The sequence below is a fragment of the Manacus candei genome, unplaced genomic scaffold (genome assembly GCF_025592945.1).
Source record: "Manacus candei isolate 608988 ecotype Guabito, Panama unplaced genomic scaffold, ASM2559294v1 h1tg000078l, whole genome shotgun sequence".
NCBI lineage: Eukaryota > Metazoa > Chordata > Aves > Passeriformes > Pipridae > Manacus > Manacus candei.
In genome coordinates, this window is record NW_026138126.1 from 1,119,294 (window position 1) to 1,141,276 (window position 21,983).

Genomic DNA, 21,983 nt, shown 5'->3' on the forward strand with positions numbered 1-21,983 from the left:
GGCACAGGACATCTGTGGCTGAGGTGAAGAGGAACACAGCTCCCAGGACAGCCAGGCTGTGCCTCACCAACAAACCAAGAGGAAGGAGCCTCTACACCAGCGTTCCCAACCACAGCTGGGTGCTCCGACACACACAGACCTGAATTACCACAGCCCCAGTCTGCATTTATCCTGGGCCTTTCCACTTATCCTAATGCTCTTGTCTTGTGAGGGACATCCTCTGTCCCTGATGGCACCATCTTCCACCTTCATCATGTGAAATGCCTGAAAATGCCAAGGTGAGATAGAAACATGAAGGCATCATGGAATTATTTAGATGGGAAAAGATCTTTAAAATCAATCCAATCATTAATCAAACACTGCCAAGCCCACCACTAAACCATGTCCCTAAGTGCCACATCTACACACCTTTTAAAGCCCTCCAGGAATGTGTCTGCACTCAGGAAAAGGGGAATTATATTGCAGAGTCAACAAGCTGTAACATCCCAGGCATGGACAACCCAGACGGGATCCAAGCAGACTATGAACTGAAGGTTTTATGTGTATCCTCACCATAGAGTTTACCAATAGGAACAACATGGATTCTGTGGAGTTTTCAGTCCCCCCTCTGAGGCTGAACCTGTGTTATCAGCAAAGCTCAAAGCCCTTAACCTGCAGCCATCTTCTCTCTCCCAATTTTGCATCACAAGCACAATTTAAAGGTAATGTGAAATTTTGTGTGTTTGGAGTGACTCTGTAATGGAAAGGCATTTTCAAAAGGGAAGGATTTTAGGATTTTCACCATTTCTCCCATGCTCCATGTTTGCCCAAGTATCTTCTGGAAGCTTGATCCACAGTCAGACTCTGTAACCAAGCACTCCTCCCCACCTCTCACTCTTCCTGACCTGCCTTTTCTCAGGGCAGCAGATGTGACAGTTCTTCAAAGCTGCATCAAACTAAAAATATAACTTTATACCAGTATTAGACAACTTATTTTATTTGGATAATCTATATTAGCACCCAAAGGTGGGCTGATCCTTTAGACAACATTGCTATTGTTAATCAGCTTTACAGAGCCAAACACTGAGACACTGCATTTCTCTACTCCTTTGCTGTGAAAAACCCAGCTCTGCCTTGGATGTTGACCTTGGCAGGGAGCACACACAGGGCAGGGCTCCTCCTCTGCTCATTGGCATCAGAGGAGAAACCAGCCTTTATTCCCTTTGAAGTCCCAGAGACTGAAAATGTCTCTGCAGATAGTAGATATTATTCTGCTTTTCACAGAATGACAGAATATTGGGGTTGGAAGGGACCTCCCAATCCACCTGGAACAAGTGACACAGGAATGTGTCCAGGTGGGTTTGGAATGTCTCTAGAGAGGGAGACTCCACACCCTCCCTGGGCAGCTGTTCCAGGGCTATGCCACTTCCATGGAAAGAAGTTCTGCCTCATGTTGAGGTGGAACTTCTTCTGGTTTAGTTTGTGCCCGCTACTCCTCGTCCTGTCTCTTGGCACCACTGAAGAGAGCCTGCCACCATCCTCTGACAGCTCTTGGAGATGTTGGTATGGATTGATGAGATCCCCTCTCAGCCTTCTCTTCTCCAGACTAACCAGGCCCAGCTCCTGCAGTCTCTCCTCATCAGAGAGGTGCTCCAGACCCCTCATCATCTTTGTGGCCTCCACTGGACCCTCTCCAGCAGCTCCTTGTCTTTCTTGAACTGTGGAGCCCAGAGGTGGACACAACACTCCAGATGTTCCTCCCCAGGGCCGAGCAGAGGGGCAGGATCCCCTCCCTGACCTGCTGGCAACGCTTTTCCCGATGCACCCCAGGATCCCACTGGCTCTCCTCCAGCTCATGGTCAACTTGCCATCCACCAGGACCCTCAGGTCCTTCTCCACAAAGTTGCTCTCCGTAGGTGACTCCCAACCTCTGCTGAGACTGGTTTCTTCCCTTTCCTGGAGCTCTTCAGGCCACCCTGCTTTTGATGTCTTGGAAAACAAGAACTCTGGGACTCCACTCAAGTTAATTCCTGGTAAATACAGAGCCAGCAAAGGTGCTGTTTGACCAGAGTGGCTGCATTTGCTATTTCAAGCTTAACAACTCCATGTTTGTTTGTAAAGGGTTGAGCTTTTACCAATCAATAACCACAAGGTATCAACTGATCCCCACAGGCAGCGAAACAGCCCCTCTCCTGCCTGTGGAAGCGTTGCCTGAGGACCACCTGTGCTCATCCCTGCTCTTACCTGGTCCTTCCCCATCAATGTGGACCCCTCTGGTCCAAAAACCAGCAGGAGTTTAGCAAACACCATGGGATCTACCTTGGGAGTGATGCAACCTCAGTTTGACAGACAAGGACACGGAGAGCACAAAAAAAGCAGCTCATCCAAGGTAATTTGTTGGCTCAGGGAATCTCCAAAAATAGAACTGGTTACTCCTGCCACTTCAGTTAACCTTTGGGCTGCGCCCCTGGATCTTTCCTTGGTTCACTGGGAATAACGTGCCCCCAGTCAGGTGCTGGCTGAGGACCAAGACAAGAGGCAGGAGTCTGAATTTTACAGATTTCACCAACTTTCAGGCTGCTGTTCGTACTTTTGCCCTTCAAAATAAATTTGCCATCTGAATTGAAACAGAGCCACAAAAGGGATTTGTGCTGATAACACCAAGGTGTTTGATCCCCATGTGGGTCATTTACTTAAGAGTTGGACTCGATCCTTGTGGGTCCAACTCAGAATATTCTGTGTTTCCGGAGAGGCTGCAGAGAGGAGGAGAGGAGAGAGGGGAACACAGAGGAGCTGCCAGGGAAGGCTCAGACTGCAGGAGATGGCAAGCAGCCGACCCAGCAAGAACTCAGAGGTGCTGGGGCTTCCTTGGAATCACCATCTCACTGTGCTCATGCTGTTTTACAGCTGCAATATCCTCAGCACTGCTCTGTCCTCTGGACCTGCATCTGCTCCAGCTGCAGCCCTGACCTTCTGGCAGGAGCTTCCCTAATTACATATTCCTTCGGTTTGCTCATCAGCTGAATGGCTTGAACCCTCCCCACCCCTCGTGAAGGGAGAAGGGGGGAAAGGAGAGAAGAATTTGCAGGAAAAAAACCCCAATGTTTAAGAATTCTTGGTCTGCACCAGCAAAACAGCAGCAATAATTCATTTGAGGGATACAGCTGTTTTCGCAAGAGGATAAACAAAATCATGGCTTTTCTCCAGTTTTATCAGCCAGAAATGACTGAGGACAGTTAGCTGATCCTCCTGATCATAACCATTAAAAATTAATATCAATAATATATATTAATATATATTATAAATGTATCAATATATATAAAAAATAAATATGTGTTGTTGGGCTCCAGTTTAAATAATCAGGACCCAGGAAGGGCAGGAGATGGCAGAGCTGCCCCCAGAGCACAGGTTCTTCCCTAGGTCTACTTCTCCAGGTGTCCTGCTGCCACCATGGCCAGAACTTGTGCCTGTGGTGTTGTTCAGGAGTTCCAGCCCTGTCCTTCCTTTGTGCTGATTGGAAAACAACAGTGTGGGGCTGGTTTGTTTGGGGCTGTGCTCTGCCAGCCTCCACACTGCTCCCTCCTGGAGTGAAGTACAGCTGTATCCCTAATCCTGAAAGTCAAGGGGTCAACCTGGAGTCCCCCCTGGAGCTTTCTGCCAGAGGTTCCAGGTAAGGCCATTCCCCCAACTGTGGTTAGAGCACATTTTCTACATCTTGTCCTGTCTGGGGTGGCCCCAGAGCTTCTGTGTGAACCATCTTCTGCTTCATTTGGTCAAAGGCTTGTTGTAGCTCAGGGCCATCTTTGAAAATAGTTGTTCTTCACAGAATCACAGGAGCCTTAAGGCTGGAAAGGACCTTTCAGATGGTCAACCCAGCACTGCTGTGATCACCACTAAACCCTGTTCCCAAGTGCCACATCCACGTTTTTTTAACATCTCCAGGGATGGTGACTCCACCACTGCCCTGGGCAGCCTCTGCCAATGCTTCACAAGCCTTTTGATGAAGAAATTTTCCCTACTATCCAATCAGAAAACCACCTTTCAGAGGGATTTGGACTATTTCCTTCGCTTTCCCAAAACCCTCTGCCGCGCTCCCGCACACCATGAGCGCGCTGCGGGCGTTGCAGAGCTCCCCCCTGTCCGGCACAGCGCGGATCGGTGAGCAGGGCTGTGTTTGCAGCCCGGGACAGGCCATTCCCGGTGACCCGATCACGCCTGTCCCCGTTCGCCACCGGGGCATCGACCGCGGGTAACCCCGCGGGGGCGGGGCCTCACTGTAATCGACAGCTGCTTCATCCAATAGAGCGGCCATGCGCGCCTCTCCAGCGGGGGTGTGGCCTCGCTGTGACTGACAGCCCCTTTGAACCAATAGCGCAGCTGTGCGCCTGGTAGGGGCGGGATCTTGCCATTACTGACAGCGGCTTCGCCCAGTGGCACCTTCCAAGCAAGGCCGTGGGCGGGGCGGGGCAGGTTTAAAGGGGCCCCGCCCAGCGCGCGCGCGGCAGCAGCTCGTGAGGCGACGCGCGCGCCCTCGCCGGGCTCTGAGGTAACGCGCGGTCCTAAAGCCCGACCGCCGTCCTAAAGCCCGCGCCGGGGGTGCAGGGAGGGGGCTGCGGGCTAGGTGTGTCTGTGTATGTGTGTATGATGGCTCCCCACGGCTCTCTGGGTGTCCTCAGCGGGGCTCGGTGCGGGTGGGGTGCGTGGCCCGAGCCCACCCGTGGAGGGGGTTTGGCTGTGGGATTCACCTTTCTTGTGTCGGCTGCTCCTAATGTCCCTTCGCGGGTGGGTGTCTGGGGAGTGGGGGTGAAGTGTTTTTTTGGGATTTTTGGTTAAATAAGCCCAGGGCGGGTTGGGGGTAACCCCCCCTCGGGTTGGGGGTAACCTTGTGGGCTGAGGCAATGGGTGGTCCGAGGAGAAGGTCTGTCCCTTCCACATGTCACCTGTGCCCATCGAGGGAATATGAGGTGACCTGGGCACTTGGGGGTGCTCTGTGGGGTGATCTGAGCACTTGGAGGTGCTCCATGCACTGACTTGGGCACTTGGAGATGGTCCATGAGGTGACCTGAGCACTCAGTGATGCTCTGTGAGGTGATCTGGGTGCTTGAGGATACTTCTTAAGGTGACCTGGGCACTTGGAGATGCTCCATGCGGTGACCTGAGTGCTTGGGATGCTCCTGCGCTGGCTCCCAGCCCTCCTGAGCTTCCAGCAGATACAATGCCATGTGTGGCAGTGGCAGAAACACAGCTGATGCATCCCTGGAAACACTTCCCTGTGCTTTCCTACATCCCTGTGCTCTCGTCCTCCTCTAGAGGGGAATTCCCACCCGCTGTGCAGATGGTGCAGTAAAGCAAACAGCTCTGTAGGAAAGAGGAACTCGGAGCAGCCTCCTGGTGAGTCACATTGCTGTGGAATCCACCTGAAACATCCCGGGGTCCTGGAGAAGCAATCTGCACGGAATTGAGAGTTCTGTGCTTGTCTGGGTGGCTGAGGAACAGTTCTGGTGCCATCAGTGCCCTACCCTGGATCTGTAGGCAGCTCCCTTCAGCCAAAGCTCAGCTCTGAAGGTGCTGTGGTGGAGTCAGGCGTCTGTGTGCAGTCCTGACAGTCACTCATCATCCTCAGAGAGCTTGGAGTTACTTTTCCTTGTGCTCCCTCCTCTCCAGCATCAGGTAATTCCCCAGCACGACCAGTGGTACTGCTGAAGACAAAACCTTTAGTGCTCAGGAAGTTTTTGTGGCTGCCCTTGCTAAAAATGGAGTTTATCTAAAAGAGGAAGAGTGGGTTGCTCAGCTTCTGTTTCCTCACTTAATAAATCTTGAAAGGAGACAAAGGAGCAAAAAGGGCCAGATTGGAGTTTTGGTGGAGATGTGGAAAGGCAGCAAGATAAGGTGGCAGTTGCCTAAAACTGCTCTGGGCAGTGAAGTCTGGAGCGGGGTGGATGTGGTGTCTGTACCAGTTAGAAGAAATCAGCCACAGGAAACCGAGTGGGCTGTGCTGGAAAATGTCAAAGGCTGATAACACCCTCAGTAATTTGAATTTGAACTGATGTTGTTGAAGCTCTCTGTGTGTTTTAGGTAAAGGTGTGTTCAGAGCATGTTATAAATGAAACCTCTTCTCCTGCCAGGAGCTTGCACGTTGTCAGACATTTATTCAAGCTCTGCAGTGGTTTCAATAGAAGCCATTCAACTTCCAGTTCTTCTGGGACACGGTGCTCCCTCAAAGCACAGTGTTTTGTATTTAAATGATTTAAGGAGTCACGCAGGTTTAATTAAAAGGGAGATTTGTTGCCGCGGGTTTTTGTTTGGGTGTGTGTTCTCCACTTTCCTGAACATCTGTGGGACATCACGATGTGTTAACTACCCGATGTGTTAACTACCGTGGGAACAATGGGAGGCTGTTGTGTGTCCAGGAGAGAATCATTCTGATCCCATCCTGGTGATCTGCCCCAGGGGTTACACCTGGCTCTGGTGAACCATGGAATGGTTTGGGTTGGAAGGGACCTTAAAGCTCACCCGGTTCCAACCCTGAAACACGTGTGTTTTCCAGTGGCTTGTATTTATAACTGAGCATCAAGGAGGGGAGGACTGAGCTGCAGAGCTGAGCAGAGCTAGGGAGTGTATATTGGGAAATTTTTATTTCTAACCTAAATTTGTTGTCTAAAATGCATGACTGGTTTGGGATCGCTGTGTTCACAAGGAAACCTGCACAACCAGGTGGCACTTCAGCTGTCTGTCCAAAGTCGGGTTGGATGGGCCTTGGAGCAGCCTGGTCTGGTGGAAGGTGCCCCTGCCTATGACAGGGGATGGAATGAGATGAGTTTTAAGGTCCCTTCAACCCAAACCATTCTAGGATTCAATGATTCTGTGACAGCTGGAGTGAGAACACCGGTTTTCCCTTGAAACTCTGTTGCTGCATTAAAAGCACAGCCAGCCAGAGGAACACTGTAATTAGTGTGGAGGCCAAAGCTTTCTCCAGGGCCACAGGGGAGCCCTGAACCCCTTGTTGTGGGTGCTGGTGGGTGCAGAATTGCACAAGGGGGTCAGGCCCCGTGGGGTTTGTCCCTCCTGGGCTTGTGCTCGATTCCTCCTTGAGCAAGAGGGGCCGTGGTGGCACCGAGAAGTCTGGGATCCGTTGGGCTCTCCCACATGTGGGTTTGAGCTCCTCTGGGCTGGGAACTGCCCCAGGTTGGGGGGGTCTGTGCAGAGATAACCCCCCTCTTCTCACAGCTCATAACTCCCCCCAAATAAACCGCTCTGCTGTTTCAGCCTAGAACGGGGGTGTTGGGCAACATCTGCCGGTTATCTCGGCGCTTTAGAGCTGGGTTTTTTTTTGAGACATCCCTGTCTCAGCTGCCGGTGAATTAAACTATTCCTGGCGTGGCTGGAGCAGAGCGTGGCGTGAGCAGCGACGTGTCTTGCTCAGATGAGTAAGCGGAAAGGGGGGCGTGCTTTCCAGGGCTCTGAGCTGTGCCTAGCGTGGCTTTTTCCTCCCGTCAGAGACTGCAGCGTGGCTGGCTCTGATTTATTAAAAGGGCTCTTTCCTTTCGCTCCTGTCGCTCGTCATTGATGGAAACGCGCTCCTCGCATCACCCGATTTAAACGCGTTTGTCTAATGCGGGTACAAAATAGCAGCCGAAAATCTACTTCTTAAAGAGATCAGGGATAATGAGATTCGTCTCCAATCAGCTTGAAATCCCTTGAAACAATTAAAGCTCAGCCTGGCAACTCATAAGCGTCAAAGGCTTCCGATGAATGGAAACCTTAAATCGAATCAGCGTTTAAGAAAACACTTTTGTTTAGGTGATAAAATCCCCCGAGACGAAGTGCTAAAAGAACCGTAGGAGCCGCCAGAAAAATAGCTGCAAAACCGCTGGTTTTTATGAGAACTTTTTAAATCTAGGGTGTCCAGGGCTGTGTCTCCGGAGAGGGACCCGAAATCCCCGGTGTGCCGGGGTTGAGGCGGGCGTGGGGCCAGAGCCTCCTTAAGAGGCGGCGGTGTGGGGTGACGAGCCGCTTCCAATTGCGAGGCAGCAGCACATGACATAAGATGCTCCAGATCTGCCTCCTGGGCGCTAGTTTAAAAATAAAGCCTATTCCACGTCGGGCTCGGCGCCGGTGCGGAGCGGAGGCTGCGGGACGGCGATGCGCTGTGAGGATGGAGCTCTGCGGGGTGAGGGGGGGGTGGGAGCCGAGCCGGGAGCGTTTTGGGGCACAGGGAGTGTGAATTTAAATTGTCTGGCTCGTTGGGCTCTCTCAGAGCTGTGGGTGTCACACTGGTTTTGGTGCAGGGTGGAGGTTTCAGCAGGTTTTTAAATTAACAGTGGCGGCGGCCACTGTCAGAATTTACCGTGTTTCACGCAGGCTCGAGTTGTGCCTCTTTGGAGCTGCCTCTCTCGTGTAGCTGCATCGACTGAAGCTGATTTATCGTAGAATTTGGTTGTATTTTAATTGTTAAAACCTGTTTTCGCAGGGACAATGCTGTGTGAGTCAGAGGCACGGATGGCACTCGCTGAACCAGTCCCCATGGCTTATTGTAATTCAGCTCCTGAAGGGAACTGTGAGGTGTCACTGAGTGATGTGCTGCTCAACTCTTCACCCAGGTGTGTCTAATTTAAGGTTTTATTTAATCTGTGTACATAGTTTGTATTCTAATCTTACTTAGATTAATTAAAATAATTTTGGAAGAGCCTCTGCAGGGGACAGCTCGTGTGTGGTGCCTACACTGATCTCCACCAAACTCCTCTAAGAGGCTGCTTAGATTTACAGACTGAAGAGCAGGTTAGTATTTAAGGGTCTATATCTCCCCACAGCATAATGGGATCTAGCTGAATAAAACGTCTTTACCTAAATTTTTTCAGGCTACTCTGAATTACATGTCATAAGGGGGAGAAAAAAGATGACTTGATTGACTGTGAGAGAAATAGCTGGGGCTTTTTTGCTCATATTACTGGGTCATTTGCATGCTTTGATCGTAAAAGCTGGTGGAGAAATGGTGCAGAACTGTTGCTACTGAGGATTAATTTGTGCTGAAAAATGTTCTCGATAATGAAGAGGGAACATCTCGTAATCCCTTTGGGGGAAATAAAAAAACATTATTTACTCAGCTCTGGTTGTTGGCTTGGAGACTAGTTCAGGGAAGCAGTTCTGCTTTTGGACAGTACATGGGATCAGCCACGTCAGGTCTTCTTTGTGCCTTAAATCTTATATTCCTGAAGCGGTAACAGTTGACTATTTCCTAGAAAATCAGAGCAAGCATAAGCCAGAGGGAAGGAATTTCCCCCTTACACTGAAATTCTCATAGTGGCTGTGCTGACTTGCCTTGTCTCTGATCTGGTAGAAAGGGAATAAAATGTGGGGTTCAGTGCCTGGATTAGCCTGAGGAATTTGTGTGGGAGCAGAGGAGCTCCCACCTGTCTGCTCCTTTTTGCCCCAGAGCTGTCCTACAGAGTTTGGGGTTATTGTGATGTCAGGGCCCTGCAGCCCTTCCAGAACACCCTGGAGCTGGGGCTACAACCAAATGTTGTCATGGGGAAGAGCAAACACCGAGCACTGGCCTGGTGAAACACCTTCGTGATGGCCTGAAGAAAAGGGCCTTGGTAGGGCAAGGCAAGATGGAAATTTTGGGTCTCTGGAGTATAATCTTGGGTCAGCTAGAACTTGGATTTAGGGCTATGCTGATGGTCCAGGCAGGGTATTGCCCAGGGCAGGGGAACAAGCATCAGCTGCCTGGTTGGAGGGTGGGCTGTCCTTCTAGGGACCAAATCCCAAATCTCACAAGGTCTGGCTTCCAGCTCATGGTCTCAAGTGGCACATGCAACTTGATTATGCCATATCCTTATCATTAGGGCTGTGAGAAAGTCCTTCTTGGAAAGGGCTGGAGGAAGAAAACTGGTTTGCAACCAGGGGCAAGTGGTGCTTCACCAGGTCTTGCAGGGCTGGAAGGAAAAGGGATGACTGGGAGGAGCGTGGCTGGAGTACATGGGATGTGCCTGTTCCCATTCCTTCACAGACATCTGGTGGGAGCCCAATGGCTTTATTAGGAATACACAAGAACAAGATTTCCTGTGAAATCGGTTTCCTGCTCTTCTGCAGGAAACCTCCATGGGTTTTCCCACAGGGTGACTTGAGGCATGCCCTGGGGCCTCCTTGTTGTTGAACTCATTTTGCAGAGAGGAGATGAGCACCAGATCCATGTGGCCCTTCCTACCTGCCCCCCCCCCCTCCTCCTCCCAGCTGCAGATTCTTTGTTTCAGGCACCTGGAACAGACCTCTGGAGTTGAATGATGGCTGTTTTGGGGCTGATAAGTTTATGGGTTGCAATGAAAGCTGCAATTAGGGCAATATCCATGTGTTCAAAACCAGCCTAGGCAAACCTTGCGCACTCTGAGGGACCTGAGCCATGCAGGGTAGTGGATTAATAAAGTCACCTGCAGGACATCAGGAGCCACTTCAACATCCAAGGATTTAGTGAAATGAAGTGATGGAGCAAACCTGCCCTCGGTGTGCTCATTCAGGGATAACTGCTTTTGCCTTGCAGAACTCCTGAGCCCCACAACATCGAGCCGGGGGAAGATTCCAACATGGAGAGACACCAGCTGGACTCAGTTGATCCCAAAGGTGAGTGGGGAGAAGTTTGGTCACTGTGATGTGCATAAAATTATTGTTGGGATGAGAGAGGAATTTATCCAACCATAAGGATGGAAGAAGGAGCTCAGGGTGCAGGATAGGCTGTCCAGAAGTGTCTTGAACTTAGACTTTGAAGCACAGTTGTGCTTTGAGGAGTAAATAAGTAGTGTCAGATACCAATGTCCTGCTTTCAGTCCTCCTTAAAAGAAAAAAAATTAAAAATAGAGTATATGCTGGAGGAAGTTGCCACCTTACAGTGCAAGAGCTTTCGAGCAGAAGAGCGGGTTAGAGGAAATGTTTAACAAAATTTCAAAGTGCTTTAGAGGCTCCCAGTCCAAAATACTGGGGGTCCTGTGGCAAACTTGCCAAGAGGAAAAGGTCAAAAAAGGGGTGTGAGAGGGGTATAACAACATTTACTATTGTGTGCTTGATACTTGGATTTATATTTCTGTCATGGCAGCAAGAAATGTCAAAACCTAAGATGCTGAACCCTTTCTTTCCAAGCAGCCTCCTCCTCTCCTGCCTCTAGAGTGTGGACAACACATCGGGATGGGGAGGTCAAGCTGAGGATGGAAGACCAGGGAATAGGCAGTGAACCACCAAAGACTGTTCACCAGCTCTTCCAGGAAACTGTCAATAAATATGGGGACTATTATGCCCTTGCATCCAAAAAAGGTGACCAGTGGGTCAAACTAACATACAAAATGTACTATGATGAGTGCTGTAAAGCAGCAAAAAGCTTTCTGAAGGTGAGTTTTTGTTGAGCTCTTGTTCATATTCATTGAATCACAGAGTGGTTTGGGTTGGAAGAGACCTTAGAGCTTATCTCATAAAACCTCCTGCCATGGACAGGGACACCTTCCACTAGCCCAGGTTGCTCCAAGTCCCATCCAACCTGGCCTTTGACACTTGAAGGGATGAGGCAGCCACAGCTTTTCTGGGCAACCTATGCCAGGGCCCCACCACCCTGACAGGGAAGAATTCCTTCCCAATATCTAATGTAAATCTCTCCTCTTTTTGTTTAAAACTGCTCCCTCTTGTCCTACCACTGTGTAAAAAGTCAGTTTAATGTTCACTCATTTAAGTGCTGGAATGGCTGCAGTTAATTGTATTTTAAACCTGCAAATTCTCTGAGTGTAGATGAGTCTTTCAGTGACAGCGAAGTACCTGAACATGCCATGGGCACCTTGGTACTTCCCACAGGGGTTTTGTCTGAATTTATTGCAAGTTGCTTCCACATTCAACTTCAAAAAAGGCATTTAAGGAAACATATAAAGTGAGGTGTTTGAGGTTTTGAGGCAAACCTGGACACTACACCTCCAGAGTCTTGGAAATGTTAATCTTTCAAATTCAAAATTTGAAGGGATGCTTGTGAACTAGCCTTAAATGTCCCATCTGGCCCTGCCTTTTGCCTGTGCTGTTGGGATTGAGACAGAGAGGGAAACCGACACACTGTGTTCTTACTGTTGTGATGAAGTCTGGCTTCTTCAGGTTATGGTCACCCTGGTCTCACTCCTGTGGTGGGATCTTCCAGTCTGGGACAAAACCCGAGGGAGATTTAAAGACTGGGACTTCTCCAGCTGAAATTTCATCCCAAAATGTCTCTGACTGTCACTGGAGCTTGTTGCTCTTGTCACTGTTGATATCTGATATATCCAACCATATTAAATGTCTCAGGAGGTGTTATCTAACTTCACCTCTTCTCCTTCCAGAGGGAACTGAGAACTCCCTGGATTGCAGGTTTGTATTGGTGTCAGTGAGCCAGGCATTCCAAGCACAGAGCTCCGCAAATCCCTTTTTCCTTCCCACTGATAGCAGGACAGTGCCTGATGTGGAACTTAACTGGTTCCATCCTGGCTCTTGGGAAGTTTTTCAGTGGGAATCACCCTGTCCAACAACACAAACTCTCTCCTCTTCCCTGTGTTTGCAGCAGAGATCTGTAAATTAACTCTGAGCTTTCTTCGAAGGAAAACCAAGAGTGCTGTAATTCCATCTCTTGTTTACAGCTGGGGCTGCAGCGTTTCCATGGAGTGGGCATCCTGGGATTCAATTCTGCTGAGTGGTTCATTGCTGACATTGGAGCAATCCTTGCAGGGTAAGAACAAGTCTTGTCTCTTGCCATGAATTTTGGCACTCAGTAATTGCAGGATCCCCATGAGAAGCAGGTTTTGATTAAAACCCCCCAACTAAACCAACCACAAAAAAACCCCCAAACCCAATTGTTTGTATTTTAATATAATGAAGGAAACTACAACCTCAACTTAATTCGGAATGAATTAATGAGACAAAAATTATTATTTTTCTTTTTAGCCAAATGCTTCTCTCAAAATAAGATGACCAGTAGGTTAATCCAAAAGATTTCTTATATATACTGTGATTAAAAATATGATGGGAAATGCCAGAGAATCCCAGGGCTGGATTTTGATATCTTCCTTCTATCTGAGACATTTTGGACCCTTACGCCACTCTGACATTTCCCATGCCCCACATCAGAGCCTTTGCTCTTGGAATTAAACCCTCCACTTTTTCTTGTCATATTATGGGATATTCTTCTCAAAGTTTTTCCTCTGAAAAGGTCTGAATGTTGCCAGCAATTCTTCTTGTCCTCTAATTCTGAGTTTTGCTTTTCTGTTTTGTTTTTTTTCCCCTCTTCCCTTGCAGGGGATTTGCTGTTGGGATCTATACAACAAACTCTCCTGAGGCCTGTCACTATGTGGCAGAGAACTGCAGTGCTGATGTTATAGTGGTGGAAAACCAGAAACAGCTGCAGAAAATCTTAGAAGTAATTCTGTTTTTCAGATGTCTGGGGGTTACGGCATCTGGTTGACAGCTGTGGGAGGGTAAATGCTGTGGGAGGGTAATACCAGAGGGGAGTGCTGGCTCTGAAAGCAGAGGTGACCTGGCTGAGCCTTCTTGGTGCCTGGCGATGGGTTCCCTCTGGTACTGAGTCTCACAAGAGGTGAAGTGGTAGTTTCCCTTCTTAAAGCCTTGAGAAGCCAAAATGAACAATTGAGCAACCTCTAGGATGTCTGACAACATCCCAGCTCAAATTATGAGTTTCTAGTGAGGCTTCCCTGTTATTTCAGTAGCAGAGATGGGATTCTCTTGGCCTTACATAAAATGGCAAATAGCAGGAGCATGTCAAGTGGTGGGTTGTGTGGCCTGGAAGGGACAAGCAGGATTTGCTCCTTCTCATGAATCTCCCTTCTTAACACAGATTGAGGATAGACTACCTCAGCTGAAGGCCATTGTCCAGTACGGGGAAGAGATAAAGGAGAAGAGACCAAATCTGTACTCAGTAAGTCCTGGGCATCTTCATGGCTTCTAAGTCCTGGTTGTGTTCAGGTGATGTCTCCAAGTACCTGTCACCTTCCATGGGACCTTAAACATCCCTGCCCATGGCAGGGGGTGGAATGAGGTGGTCTTTAAGGTCCCTTCCAACCCAAACTAGTGTGGGATTCTGTGGCTGTGATCCCATGAGCTTGTGTTGGCTGTGGTGAGGGATTGCCTGCCCCACTGGGCAGGAGCTGTTGTGCAAACCTGGATAATCCCTTCTCTAAGGAGGGTGTTGGATTACCAACCTTTGCAAGGCAGTCCTGGGTCCCACATTTACTCCAGTGAGTACCAGGATTGCTACAGAGCTGGAAAGCTGCTCAGGATGGGTCTGTCTCTTTTCTGCTTCTCTTGTGGCAGCCAGAAAACAGTGTGGGGCAGTACATATCTTCCAGAGGCTTGGACACAGGGAATGGCTTCCTTCTCTTCATGTGTAGCAAAGAGTTTAATTTTTCACATGAAAGATCACAAAGTGATGGAGCTCTTCTCTTCTCTGCACAGTGGAGTGAGTTCATGGAGCTGGGCAGGGATGTCCCAGACACTCTGCTCCACTTGGCCATCGCGGCGCAGAAGCCCAACCAGTGCTGCACCCTCATCTACACCTCGGGGACCACGGGGCAGCCCAAGGGGGTCATGCTCAGCCACGACAATGTGAGTGTCTGCTCTGCCCTGCTGCCACCCCTGGAGCTGTGACAGATCAGCTGGATTCATTCCAGAATCATGGAATGTGCTGAGTTGGAGGGGACCACAAGGATCATCCAGTCCAACCCCTGGCCCTGCACAGACACCCCAACAATCCCACCCTGTCCCTCAGAGCGTTGTCCAAACCCTCCTGGAGCTCTGGCAGCCTTGGGGCCGTGCCCACTGCCCTGGGGAGCCTGGGCAGTGCCCCAGCACCCTGTGGGGGAAGAACCTTTCCCTGAGATCCATCCCAACCCCCCTGGCACAGCTCCAGCCCTTCCCTGGGTCCTGTCCCTGGTCCCAGAGCAGAGCTCAGTCCCTGCCCCTCCGCCTCCCCTCGGCAGGAGCTGCAGCCCCCGAGGAGTCTCCCCTCAGTCTCTTCTCGAGCTGAACAAGCCAAGTGCCTGATGTTGAGATCACAGGATGTTGTACCTGTGTGTTCTATGCTGTCCCTGCCTGGAAGGACCATCCCTGACCCCTCCATGGGTTCTGTTCCAGCTGACGTGGACAGCGGCAGTGGCCGGACGGTCCATCATGCTCACGGACCCCAAGGAGAGGCAGGAGCAGGTGATCAGTTACCTGCCCCTCAGCCACATCGCTGCCCAGATGTCTGATATCTGGTCAGCCATGACCTTTGGAGTGCAAGTTTACTTTGCTCAGCCAGATGCATTGAAGGTAAAAACTTAATAATAAACCTACACCCACTCACCTGCTCGTAGCTCAAAACAAGGCTGTGTTATCCCGTGGTTCTGAAAGCTTTGCTGACTGGGTTTACTTGCCCAGTGACCAACTGCCCCTGTTGGTTTTAGAGCCACTCTGACCTTTGCCTTTTGACTCTCTCCCAAGCCTGGGAGAAACTGAGCCAGCACTTCACAGCTGGGACCTGCTGAGTGTCTCACCTGACACCTTTCCCCGCCCCCAACGGCTGGTTGAGTAACAGCTTTGTGTTTGCTCTGCCCACGTTGCACAAGTTAAATCTGTAACACCACTTCAATCTGGGGCCTGAGAAAGGGATTCTGCCCCCTGTGCTGCATCAGCATGGACCCTTGCTGCCTTCCCAGTTTCCATTGGAATGCCCTGAGGGGTTCCTGTCTGCCGATGGCACTGCACAAAATGAGCAGTTCCTCAAAGCTCGTGGCAGAGTCCCAAGTTCTGGCTCATGACCGGTGCTGACCTGAAGTCTGCAGTGAAGCACTTCTAAAAATTGCATCAAATTCTGCTTGTCTCAGGGCAGCTTGGTGGAGACCCTGAGGGAAGTGAGGCCAACTGCTTTTCTGGGGGTGCCTCGTGTCTGGGAAAAAATGGAAGAAAAGATGAAATCCGTAGGGATGAAATCGTCGGCACTGCGGAGGAAAGTGGCCTCGTGGGCCAAGGGAGTGGGGCTGCAGACCAACCTGAAGAGGATGAATGGGTAATTATGAGCTGCAATTAAGGGATGCTCATGAGTGTTAGGAGAACTTTGCTATCAGATCAGGGATTATCTTCCATTCAGGGATTATATCCAACATAACAGGTCAGATTTGTGGGCAGTAAAGCCAGACTTTAGGGTGAGCAACAAAGGCTGGAGGGCAAATAATTCACTGTTTTACTAAATAAACTAAACTGGGATGAAGAGGAAAGGAGGAAGGGAAAGAAGTTCTACTTGGAGGCTGAGACCTTGTGCCCATTTTCCTCCTCCAGGTATTCTGAGGTGCCGGTGAACTTCCGCCTGGCCAAACACCTGGTGTACAGGAAGGTGAGGAAGGCCCTGGGGCTGGACCGGTGCACCAAGTGCTACACAGGAGCTGCTCCCATCACCAGAGAGACCCTGGAATTCTTTCTGAGCCTGAACATTCCTGTGTTGGAGCTGTATGGGATGAGTGAGAGCTCTGGGCCTCACACCATCTCCCTCCCTCACGCCTTCAAACTCACCAGGTGAGACCAGGGCTGAAGAGTGGGGTCAAGGTTTCTCCTGCATCTAGCATGTCCATCTCTCCTCTTGCAGCTCATCCCGAGTTTTGCTGCCACTAAAGGGTCACTGGGGAGTAGGTTCCTTTGGCCACATCCCACAGATGGAGATCTGCCAAGGGCAGCAGCACCAGGGAGACTTAAATTGAACTTGGCTGGATTCTGGAGGAGCTGAGAAGGGAGGGAGGGGCTGGTGGGAAGAGGAAGAGTTGGTAACTCCAACCTACACTTTAATGGCAGTGAGGGTGTCTTTGAGTGGCTTGTTCAGTCTGCACAGTAAAAGTTTGCTGCCAAGGACATAAATCTTCTCATTCAGAGCTCAGGTGTGGAGAACAATGAGTGGAAAACCCTAGGTGTGTGAGCACTGATCTCTGCAATAACAACATTTGCTGTAGCTTCCCTTACATGAGCCTTTTAAGCTCCTTCCTGAAGCCAGTGTACTAAAAAGCTGCTGGGCTTTGTTCAAGCTCGAGAGGGTGCTGCTGTAATCTCTGCTGGAATTGAATTTAAAATCAATTATTGCCATGGGTCTGTGTTCTCTTGCAGCTGTGGGAAGGAACTCTCAGGCTGCCGGACCCTCATTCATAAGCCAGACAGGGATGGCATTGGGGAGATCTGCTTCTCAGGGAGGCACATCTTCATGGGCTACTTGAACATGGAGGACAAAACCAAAGAGGCCATCGATGAGGATGGGTGGCTGCACTCAGGTGACCTGGGCAAGCATGACAAAGATGGATTCCTCTACATCACAGGCAGAATTAAAGGTAACTCATCCCCTGATTTGGTTGTCTTGATGTTGTGCAGCACTATGGAATCACAGAGTTATTAAGCTGGGAAAGACATCATGGCATCCAGCCATTCCCCCAGCACTGCCAAGGCCACCACTAACCCATGTCCCCACATCTACACATCTCTTAAATCCCTCCAGGGATGGTGACTCCACCACTGCCCTGGGCAGCTGTGCCAATGCTGAACACTCTTTCAGTGAAGACATTTTCTCAATATCCAACCTAAACATCCCCTGGTGCAGGGGAGGCTCTGCTGGTTGTGTGGTTGTGGCTTGCACAGATTATTTCAATCCTTCTCCTTCTGGAGTTTCCACATGAATGTGGCTGCAGTGTGTCCTGTTCGGAGAATGGGGGAGAAACCCTTGGATTTCAGCAGCAACACTTAATGCTTTGTGGGCTTGTTGTGCCACCAGTTTCAGGAGCTTTGCTGGGTGACTTCCAAGGAAAACAACAGCTTAACCCTGTTGTGCAAGTGCCTTTTAGCAATGAGGTTCTTGGGACACTGCTTTGAGCAACCCCAAACAAAGCCAACAAGAAAGACCTCCAACCTCAGCAAATCTTCAGTTTCTGACAATTTGGGTGCCAGCTTAGGTGCCTGAGAGTCCAAGGTGTGTGTGCCAGGGTGCCGAGGGCTCATCCCATGTTCCCAAACTGCAAACACCTCCCGAGCACTGAGGCAGCTCTCGCAGGGCTGTGTGTGTGTTCATGGCTTCAGCTCCTCTCTCCTGGCCTGACTGGAGACATGGAGTCATCATTAAGGTTGGAAAAGCCTTCTAAGATTATCAAGTCCAACCATTCCCTCAGCACTGCCCAGACCACCACTAACCCATGTCCCCAGGTGCCACATCCACACATTTTTTTGAACACTTCCAGGGGTGGTGACTCTACCGCTTTCCCAGTCCTGGTGTGCTGCCTTCTCCACTCACTTTTTGATCAAGGAGACATGAAGGAGCTGTTGAGTTGTTTCAGATTGTGGGAAGGGGAGAAGCTCCAGGCATTAACCAAGACTTGACTGTTTTCCAGAGCTCATCATCACTGCGGGAGGGGAGAACGTTCCTCCCGTTCCGATCGAGGATGCCGTCAAAAATGCTGTTCCCATCATCAGCAATGCCATGTTGGTTGGGGACAAAGCCAAATTCCTGTCAATGCTTCTGACACTAAAGGTAATGGAAAACAGGGAGGGAACCCACCTGTGTCGCTGAATGTGATCAGTTCCAGGGAGGAAGAGGATTGTTGCACATTTTCGGTGTCTTGTGGAGACAGGAGGCTCCGTGGGGCACAGTTTGTTGTAGCTGAGCTGCAAAGAGCAGCTGTAACCACAGCAAAGTTGTCACTTGCTCAGACCACCCTGTTCAGGGCAACTTTCTGTGCCACAAAGGACAGGAAGAAAGAGAAGGAAAAGACCTAAAAGTGAGGCTGAAAAAGGAACCCTTCTGCTTTTCTCACCCGCTTTAGTCTCTCCCAAGCAGTCTGAGCAATAAGCAGCTGTCAGGGATTGCTTTGTCAGACTCTGGCTTCAAACTCCACCAGGACATGTCCACGGTGGTCCCACACAGGCTTTGCAGGACAGTGGGAATTAGTGAGACTTAGGATCAACAGCCTCACCTGGGGTAGGAGATCCGAGCCAGGCCCTGGAGGTGGCCCTGCTGTGCTTGTCATGGTTCTGTGCTGTGTGTATTGACTGTGGGGTGCAGGGAAGTGAACTGTGGCGCAGAAAAGGTCTGGAAAAAAGTGATTAACTTTAGATAGCACAGGAGGGATTTGGCAGATGAGCTCTGTTTGGTCCTTGGCATCAAGGTGGCTGTTGAGCAGGCAGAGCTCTGAGGTTTATCCGTGTTTTGTCCCAAGTGTCTATTGGCTGCCAGGGTTTGGATGAAGCTGTGGGGGCTGGTGGAGTGACAGCTGGGAGCAGGGTGGGAAGGCAGCCGTGGCACCATCCCAGGGCAGCGTTTTGGTGCTCAGCAATACAAAGGGACCTGTTGTGGCTCGTCCTGCAGTGCAAGGTGGATGCAGAGACAGGTGAACCGGGGGATGAGCTCACTCCAGAGGCTCTGGAATACTGTCAGAAGCTGGGCAGCAAGGCCACAAAGGTCTCTGAAATCATCAGCAGCAAAGACAAGGCCATCTACGCCGCCATCCAGAAAGGCATCACAGCGGTCAATGAGGGAGCCACCTCCAATGCCCAGAAAGTCCAGAAGTGGGTCCTTCTGGAGAAGGACTTTTCCCTCTTTGGTGGAGAGCTTGGTGAGTGATGGGTGAGGCATCTGGGGTCCCCCCCCATGCACCCCTTCCTTGGCTGTTGAACACCAACATAACCAGGACCCCCAAAACAGAGCTCCCCATGGCCTTTCCTCACCGAGGCTTTTCCATGTTGCAGTTTGGGGGGTGGGATGAGTTGGGATGAATTCCCACCTTTGCCCAGCAGCACCAAGCTGAGCTGTGCTCACCTTGTTCTGAGATGCCTCTTGCAGGATGATGGAATCACAGAATGTCCTGAGCTGGAAGGGACCCACAAGGATCATCCAGTCCAACTCCTGACCCTGCCCAGGACACCCCAACCATCCCCCCCTGTCCCTCAGAGCGTTGTCCAAACGCTCCTGGAGCTCTGGCAGCCTTGGGGCCGTGCCCACTGCCCTGGGGAGCCTGGGCAGTGCCCCAGCACCCTCTGGGTGATGCTGTGCTGCTCCTGTTCATGGGGAAGGAGGGAGGGAGATTCCATTAATCCCAAAGACAACTTTAGAACTGGTCACTGTCCCTGTGTTTCATCTCTCCCTCCAGACTTGCTTCAACCCAGTGAAGATTTGTGCTCCCTATGGCTCCCTCTCCATTAAACCTTGTGATTCTCCACAGGCCCAACCATGAAACTCAAGAGGCCAGTGGTGGCACAGAAATACAAAGCCCAGATTGCTCAGTTTTATGGAGATGTGGACACTCCCAATGGGGAGACCTCGGCCCAGCAGTAACCCAGAGGAGATCCCCCAGCTCCCCAGGAAGGATTCCCTGGATTCTGTTGGAATAAAGAGGCTCTGCCATCATGCAGCCCCTCGGCTCGCTTTGCTGTCCATGTTCTGGCCCTGCCCTGCAGTGTGGTGAGCGTGGTCATGCCCATGTTCTCCTTTGTCTGTGTTCCCTGCTGAGATATATCCCAAATACCTCAGCTCTGTTATTTTTTATTCCCATTTTTATAAGGACAATACAATGTTTACCTTCAATCCATGTGACATGTTATGTTTTAACCAAAGTTTTCTTTTTTTTTTTCTTCTTGAACTGAATGTAAAGCAGGAGCTGTAAATCAGGAGCTGCACTTTCCCTGCTGAGGGAGAAAGGCAGATTCCATTTCCCAGCAGTGTCCTTGCCCCCTCCCTCTGCACGCTTCCATGCATGCTGGTGGCATCCATGTCATTTGAAATCTCTTTCCCCACAAACCCTGTCTGAGGTGGCAAATGCTGGGTGACTGCACCCAGCAGTGGAGTTGGAACCTCTCATGGACTGGGTTTGTCTGTGCAATATTTTGATGTTTTTTTAATCTTTTTTTGAGTTATAGTGAAGCCATAAATCGTACCATTGAAGTAGAATCTATGGCTGGTGTTCTGGAAGTGATTTACTCCAGGGACTATTTATAAGGCTTGTGTACAATGTGTGAAATCTGTCTGTATCTTACAATCTAGAAATGTCGTGGTGTCTGAAATGGGAAACTCCAGAGTGGGGGGTGGGTGGACTGAGGGTTTGTACCTGTGCTTGGAGAGAGGACACAGTGCTGGGAACCCAGTGGTTCTTTTGAAGGTCCGTGATCAGCCATCCCAGCAGCTGTGAAGGTCCTTCCTGTGGGATTCATTGGCTGTAGGACACAGGATCAGAGACCTGCAAAGCTGGAGGGAAGTACCTGTAACCAGCAGCTCCTCGTGGGTCTCCTCTAAGTGGTTCTGCAGGGCTTATTCCAGGCTGCCCCATGCCCAGGAGGGCCTGGGAATCCCAACAGCAGATGAAGGATTGCCTGTAAAATGGGTTATTTCAAACCAGTAATTCTCACCTGGACTCAAGCAGGACAGCCCAGCCCTGATTCCAAGTAACTCTTCCCGTGGAAAAGGAGGAGCAGTGGGAGGTGGTGGGTGCAGGTCAGGTCAGAGCAGCTCTGTGCTGGTTCACGCTCTGGCTGGGCTGGGCATGGACTGGACCTGGGCACCTCGGGGGTGGGTTAAACCCCAAAGTTTCTCTGATCTGGGCTCAGGGAAATTCCTCCTGCCCCTGTGGAAGGGGTGGGAAATGCACTACTGTACCTGCTGCTTATGCCCTGTAACGTGTGTTCGGAGCTGTTGGGTTTGCTGCGTCTCCAGTGTTTGGAAGAGGAATGTGTAATAAACAAACTCTGCAGTTTGTGTCTCCTGACTCCTCGGTCATTCCTGGAAAACACGGATCTGAGGGCCTGGGGCACAGGGCGGGGAGCAGCCACGGGCTGGGAGAGCGGGGAGAGGTGCAGCCAGGGCTGCTGCCTTGGGAATCCTTGAGGCTGGAGCTGCTCCTGGGGCAGCCCAGGGCTGTGTGACATTCCCACAGTGGGAAGGGGACGGAAGGTCTCACCCTTACCCTGTGCTGAGGAACCTGTGCCAGAGCTCTGGGCCCTGGTTTGGG

General features: G+C 50.5%; 1 protein-coding gene across 11 annotated transcripts; it reads left to right on the top strand.

The window, feature by feature from the left end:
* Positions 1-4,475: 4,475 nt before the first annotated feature.
* Positions 4,476-21,740, top strand: ACSBG2 (acyl-CoA synthetase bubblegum family member 2). Of its 11 annotated transcripts, XM_051810607.1 has the most exons (16): positions 4,488-4,525; positions 5,290-5,370; positions 8,450-8,579; positions 10,517-10,596; positions 11,110-11,354; positions 12,612-12,700; positions 13,267-13,387; positions 13,823-13,903; positions 14,440-14,589; positions 15,118-15,294; positions 15,849-16,030; positions 16,300-16,533; positions 17,113-17,330; positions 18,378-18,517; positions 19,352-19,598; positions 20,205-21,740. In XM_051810607.1, exons 3-16 carry the CDS (start codon positions 8,455-8,457, stop codon positions 20,315-20,317), a joined length of 2,202 nt encoding a protein of 733 aa, XP_051666567.1. In that variant the 5' UTR covers positions 4,488-4,525; positions 5,290-5,370; positions 8,450-8,454; the 3' UTR covers positions 20,318-21,740. The 11 variants fall into 11 exon arrangements, with proteins under 11 accessions (XP_051666568.1, XP_051666567.1, XP_051666570.1 ...); XM_051810608.1 differs by lacking the exon at positions 5,290-5,370 and having other exon boundaries at positions 4,476-4,525; XM_051810610.1 differs by lacking the exons at positions 4,488-4,525; positions 5,290-5,370 and adding an exon at positions 4,581-4,600.
* Positions 21,741-21,983: the final 243 nt, after the last annotated feature.